Below are 6584 nucleotides of genomic sequence, written 5' to 3' on the forward strand. Positions count from 1 at the left end.
AGGCACCCTTAAAATCACATTCTGCACACATTGAACGGTTCGGATCATAAAAATTTAATCAGGAACTATGAGATTGAGATTTGGGGTGTTTTTTTGGATGTCCCTTAAACCGTCCCGATATCAAAGAAACAGAGGTTTTCGACTTCGAATTCAACAGGCAGAAGAGCCCTATCGGGCAGGGCTGCACCTATGTTTGAGGGGGTTCAAGCGAACACTCTAGACTCGAAAAATGCACTAAATTTTCATTTTTTTTATACGTATAATTTGATTTTTCTTTCATACTGTCAATACTGAATTGTTCACTGAAGCCAGTGCCGCTGCTGATGAGTACATAGATATTCCTGATGTCACACCCCAAATCCGGGAGCATGACCAGCCATGTACCATGAAGCAATCATGGGACACAAAGCCTAATTAAAAATATTTTTAACTACTTGAAATAAATAAAGAAAAATTGGATATTTTATTACAATAAATGTGCGACACGAAGCTAATATTTTTTTCTTAAGCAAATGACACGATATCCGATTTTCTAATCTCCAAATTCCACCATGAACTGCTAATAAATAAAAGTGCAGAAACTAATAAATAAAAGTACAGAAGCTATTTGACAATAGAAAATAAATAAAAATGCAGACGCCCTAGAGGTCCAACAGAAGGTCCCAACAATGCCACAGAGTCCACTACAATGCTCCATGAACTAACCTGAAAAAGAAAGGTGGAATAAATCCGTCAACTGACGAGCTCAGTGAGTAGTTAAGCATGCTAAAGATAATGAGTACAACGCGGCATACGTATAGACAAATGATAACCGAAAGCTCCATGAAATGGTTCTCAATAGTAATGATCGATGGGTCAACGAATATCAATAACTAACTAAATAAGAAATGACAAGGTGAACGGCCAACAAGTAGTACCAATGGCCTCAACAATTGATTAACTAATACCAGGATCAATAATCGAATAGCACTAATGGGCATTTACATCAAACAGTTTGCCAGATGATATTCAGAATGACCAACAACAATAATATGGAAATTCAAATCAAAGTGGGAACCATAATCACCAATTACCAAGTACCAATTATCAAATGCCAAATATTTTCTCAGGGCTTCGCCCGTTGGATCAACACCGTACTTAAAGTCATCACAGGATGGCGCCTAGGACCTTTTCCCTAAGCCGATCCGAAATAGGGTCACAGGGTATTTCACAAGTCTTTTCCCTATCCGTTGAGCACTAGAGTCACAGGGTATTTCACAAGTCTTTTCCCTAGCGGCCAAAGTCACCACGATATCTCACGGGTCTTTTCCTTGGACTTTAATAATTACAAATATAATCCATGGTCCCAAACACAAATAAAACAACGGCGAACCAGAGTCACCTGCACCAGGAATATTCTCTGTGTCGTTGCAGAGTCATAATAACATTATGGAGCAACAAGAAAAATATGGGCAATCCAACAATCGAAAATATCATCAATAAACCTTGTATGCCAAAGGGTACGTCAAACGTCAATAAATATGAGAGCGACGAATAAGAACATCACTTATCGAATTACAACGAGTAAACGAATTGTTAAGAACAGATAGGCTCAAGGAGAATCCAAAAGAAGGGATCACATGCTTAACCCCTCACCTCGGTTGAATAGATAAATCACGAAAAGCAATATTGCTCGAGTACTCCGCTAGTCTGAACAAAACGAATGCATGTACGGAAATCAATTCAATGAAAACGGCTACTCTAGTTACCACTGAAACTAATAACAATATAATTATTACTAATATTGATCCTCCTTAAGTTAACTCCAGGAACTACCTTATGGGTTAATCTCTCAATTCTCTCGTCTCGACACACGCACACACTGCACATGCCTACAGGTTCATAATATACTTATATATATACATATTAACACATGCATGCACACCTCTCTCTCTCTCTCCTCGCCACCAAACAAAATTCCACCGTCATCAAACCAAAATCCATAATTCTATGTATATCTATAACTACTATAAACAATATACCCAGCAAGGAGAAAAGAGACGATGAAAACATTAAGCTTACCCAACGATTTACTGATCCGGAAACTATCGACGAACTCTCAACTGCGGCTACTCGTTCACATTGTTCTCCTCCCCAAGAAATAAAATAACCCCACTTCTCAGATGTTTCCTCACTCTAATAAACTGTCCACGTTCAAACTCAAAACTTATCTAGTCTAATTACACAATCTACCTAATATTATTTAGATGATGCTATGGTGTCCCCGGTCATTTTAGGGATACCGTAATTTTTGGCATAACTTCACCATTATGAGCATAACTAAAACCTATTACAAGCATAACCGAACCCAAACAAAGTATAACCAAGGAATATCCAAAAAATCAACCAAGGCATAACCAAACCCAACCAAGGCATAACAAATAAGTTATGCTTTGTTATGGTTCTGTTATCCTCATAATGGTTTTGGCTATGCTCATAATTGGTTATGGTTATACTCATAATGGTTTTGTTATGCCAAAAGTTACGGTGTCCCCAAAATGACCGGAGACACCGAAGTCATTCCCTATTATTATTATTATTATTCTTTTTTTATTAGCAAGAAGTTTGAAAAAGAAAAATGAAAGATTTAATAATTTGGGTGAAATATATATATATATATATATATATATATATATTACTGAAAAAGTGGAATGTCACACCTGAGGCTAGGCGAATTAACATGCATGTGAGCAAAATATAAATGCCCCCTGCATTCTTTCCAGTGTGTGTACATTGACACACATATATAGACAATTTACTAACTAATTGGCTTGACATTATGCATGCGCACATGCAACGTCCTACCCTTCACAGGGGCAACAAGGGGATTACGTACCAAAGATTCCAATCCAAGTCATAAATAGGGGTGACAAAAGGTCTTGCTCACTCTCCTTATTTAGGTGGAAACTATTTACCACAACCAGTAAACTCATCTGAAAGGTTGGGCGATTTACAGCTGTACGTATGTGTTGCGGTATTTCAAAAGAAAAATATAAGTCCATATTGGGCGATTTAGCAAATGTAGAAATTAAAATATATTTAAGTCAATATTGTATAGCTGTATCTTGTAGAATTTTTAGCTAGCTAGACCTAAATAAGAACACCACGACATTGGAGATGAGGTTCTTCCATTAATTCTTCCACGGCATGATTGTATATAATCTTCAACGGTACGTACTTTGTTCTCAAAATAGCCTACTAGGCTTTTTCAATCAAAATGCATGGTTGTATTAGGCTTTTTTAATCTCCCTATCTACTACAGGCCGTGAATTAATTAATTTGACTGAATTCATTTTCCTTTTGCTCTCTCTCATGTGAATATACCAGTGGACTGCATCTCACCCAATTCAATAGCTAGATGTCTATCATTTCCACTTTATATTGAAAAAAACCAAGCCAAGAATATCTCCCTAAACAAAATATCAAATCAGGCCCACAGGCCACAACATACAAACACCTCGATCGAGCAATAACAATTAGAAATCGCAATAAAAAAATAATAATAATAAGTTGCATATAGTTCTACTAGTTTTTGACCCCATTAATCGAACATCCTATCTGCGCCCCTAGTCACAGTAGATAAGGGTCGCAAGAACGAGGATTATATAAAGAGTCATAACCAAAGAAAAGCAGAGTGAATGCATAAAATCTTTATTACATTGATAACGGGCCAGGACGTATCAAGCCATTGCTAGCTTCCTTTTCCCTTATGACAGGAACAATGGGATACTCTGCTCATACCGAAAGAAGTTACTTGGATCAACTTGGGTCTTGATTTGTGCCAGCCTCTTGAAATTACTATTGAAGTACTTCAATCCCCAAACACTTGCTTGTCCATAGCTTTCATTCTCGTTCCCATTAATCCCCAAGTCAAGATCTCTGTAATTAAGAAAGGCAGATCTTGGATTGCTCGAAACAAAAGGTGTCATATATCCGTAAAGCCTTCTAATCCAATTCACATTCTCCTCTGTTTCCTCCTCTGTTTCCCAAGTAACCACATTTTGGATTTCGTACAAGTTCCCACTTCTATGTGGGAAAGGGATCTCAAATTCCGAAATCTCGCTCATTCTACCACCGTAAGGGGTCCAAATCATATAACCACTTTCTTCTTCAAGAAGTATGTTCCACAGCCCATCTAACCCTTCTTCCGATATGGGTTCCTTCACGTAATCCGATTTTGCCTTGAAATAGGACTTGTTCGTGTTATTCCTATTAAGCAAAACATCGTACGATCCCTCGGTTGAGAATCCGGCAACGTAAAGGACCGACTGGATCCAACTCATCTCGATGCAGTCCTTTTGCTCCACTCCCAACTCATGAAAACTGTTCTCCATCATAGTCAAGAGTTGCTCACGTCTGCCCAAAAAAACAGCCGCAAAGGTAACTGCAATCGTTTTGTTTGAATTTCCACTCGCCGAATCAGCAACTCCTATAATAAGACGGATAAATAGATCTTGAGAGAGTTTATTTGCTACGAGCTGCCACTTCTGAACGAGCTGTGTTGCACCTTGTTCCAATGACTTTTGGATTAAGAACACAGTAACTGTGGATGGAACTGGAACAAGCTTTATTTTCCAAGAGAAAATGATTCCAAAGCTCGCTCCTCCTCCACCTCTAATAGCCCAAAAAAGTTCTTCCCCCATCGACTTCCTATCGAATATCCTTCCGTTTACACCTACTATTTGAGCATCAACGACATTATCTGCGGCCAGGCCATATTTTCTGCACATGGTACCCATTCCACCTCCACTTAAGTGCCCTCCAACGCCTATCGTGGGGCAAGTACCAGCTGGAAAACCGTAAATCTTGCTTTCTTCAGCAATTGCGTGGTACAATTCACCTAGTGTTGCACCTGAATCGACCCACGCAGTCTTATTTTCCACATCGATAGTGATGGACCGGAGATTGGAAAGGTCGACGATGATGAATGAGATGTGGGATACATATGAAAGGCCCTCGTAGTCGTGACCCCCACTTCGGATACGTATGTTAATGTTGTTTTCCTCGGAACAAGTGACGGCTGCTTGAATGTGGGATTTGTCAAGTGGCCGAATAATGAGTTGTGGTTTTGGTGTGGACTTAGTCACAAATCGGAGGTTTTGAGCAGAAGATTGCAAGACCGAGGTGTAGGAAGGAGTGGTTGTGGTGAAAATGACATTGGAAGGGGAATCGGAGACGGAAAGATTAGTTTTGGATTGAAAGCATTTGAGAAAGTTATTGGAGGCTGAGTCTGAAGTTGCTGATGGAATTGAGACACAGAAGAGGAAAGCTAATGTGAGAAAGCCAAAAACAGATATTTTCATATCTTCTCTCAGCACTTGAATTGGATGATAATTCTATTAACATCAAAAGTCTGATCCATTTTGTTGTAACACATGCAGGGGCATGGTTGAAAGATTCATATATAGATAGATAGATAAGACACGTATTAGCAAGTTCAATTGAATTTCTTTTGTAAAAGTCAAAGTGTAATTCATTGAGCAAATACTAGTAGTATCTCATTTGGGGGATAGGAAAATTCAACATATTTTTTGAATATACATAAAATTGTACTTTGGGCATTAACAGTAAACAGCCGTACGCACAGAAGGGCATAGTTTACAAGTGCCTGCTGGCGAATATTCAAAGAAAACAAACTTTTGTGTATACAGATTACAGCATATCAACATTAATTTAGGAAACTAAACTTTCCCGAATTGGCTTAAGAACTATGTTAAGTAGCTTCGGCATTAACAGAACCCAGACACGGCATTGCAGGCTGTACGGCATTTTTTTTTTTTTTTTCCTGGTTAGACATCTAGCCTAATCTTAAGGAGGTGAAGGGGTACCGCTAGGCGGTATATGGATAAGGCAAGCCCAAAGGGCATTTACCACCACAACAAGCACTCGCCCTCTTGACGAGAATCGAACCTGTGTGGTATAAGGCATGTTAGGATTATATACTTTTTAGATGAAATTAAATAGGCATCCTATATGAGTTTGAATACTTATGTTTTCATCATCAAAATGCATTATTGCCCCATTATAAGTCTATCTATATAATGAAGGACCCCTATGTAAATTGTTCCCGCAATATATTTACATATACGTATATATACCAGACGTTTCCAATTCATACAATTCTAGGGATTAGGCTAATCCTATTTGAAAACCAAATAACCAATTCCGTTCCACCACTACTACACCACTCAACAAGAAGAAGAAATCCAAGTCCACCACAACCACACAATCCGTAGTGGCTCTAACAACACCACAGAGTACTCGAAGTCCATTTACTCATCATCAAGTCCACACAATCGATCCTATTTGTCATGTTTGTGAAACTTATCATGTTTGAACTCACTTATTTTATGTTAGTTGTAGGGGGATGAAAACAATTGGTGCTTAGAACAGCACTAGACAGCGACGGCTACTCGTGCCTCTTCATCGGAATCCTATTTTGTTGTCAGAACCCGAATCTGCAAAATAGACAAGGGGTAAGCGCACATTTGCCTTTCGTGGCAAAGACCCTCCGATGCCTAAATTAGTATCATGTACTCAAAAAA

The 6584-nt window shown here is 38.6% G+C and overlaps 1 protein-coding gene across 1 annotated transcript; it reads right to left on the reverse strand.

The window, feature by feature from the left end:
• Positions 1 to 3575: 3575 nt before the first annotated feature.
• Positions 3576 to 5379, reverse strand: LOC131312969 (berberine bridge enzyme-like 15). Its single transcript, XM_058341008.1, has one exon. It carries the CDS (start codon positions 5340 to 5342, stop codon positions 3747 to 3749), a length of 1596 nt encoding a protein of 531 aa, XP_058196991.1. The 5' UTR covers positions 5343 to 5379; the 3' UTR covers positions 3576 to 3746.
• Positions 5380 to 6584: the final 1205 nt, after the last annotated feature.

This window comes from Rhododendron vialii, chromosome 13a (genome assembly GCF_030253575.1).
Source record: "Rhododendron vialii isolate Sample 1 chromosome 13a, ASM3025357v1".
In the NCBI taxonomy this organism is placed as follows: Eukaryota; Viridiplantae; Streptophyta; class Magnoliopsida; order Ericales; family Ericaceae; genus Rhododendron; species Rhododendron vialii.

Bases quoted from the DNA above. Each gene is read 5' to 3' on its own strand.
- LOC131312969 (XM_058341008.1), bottom strand. From the start codon at position 5,342: ATGAAAATATCTGTTTTTGGCTTTCTCACATTAGCTTTCCTCTTCTGT.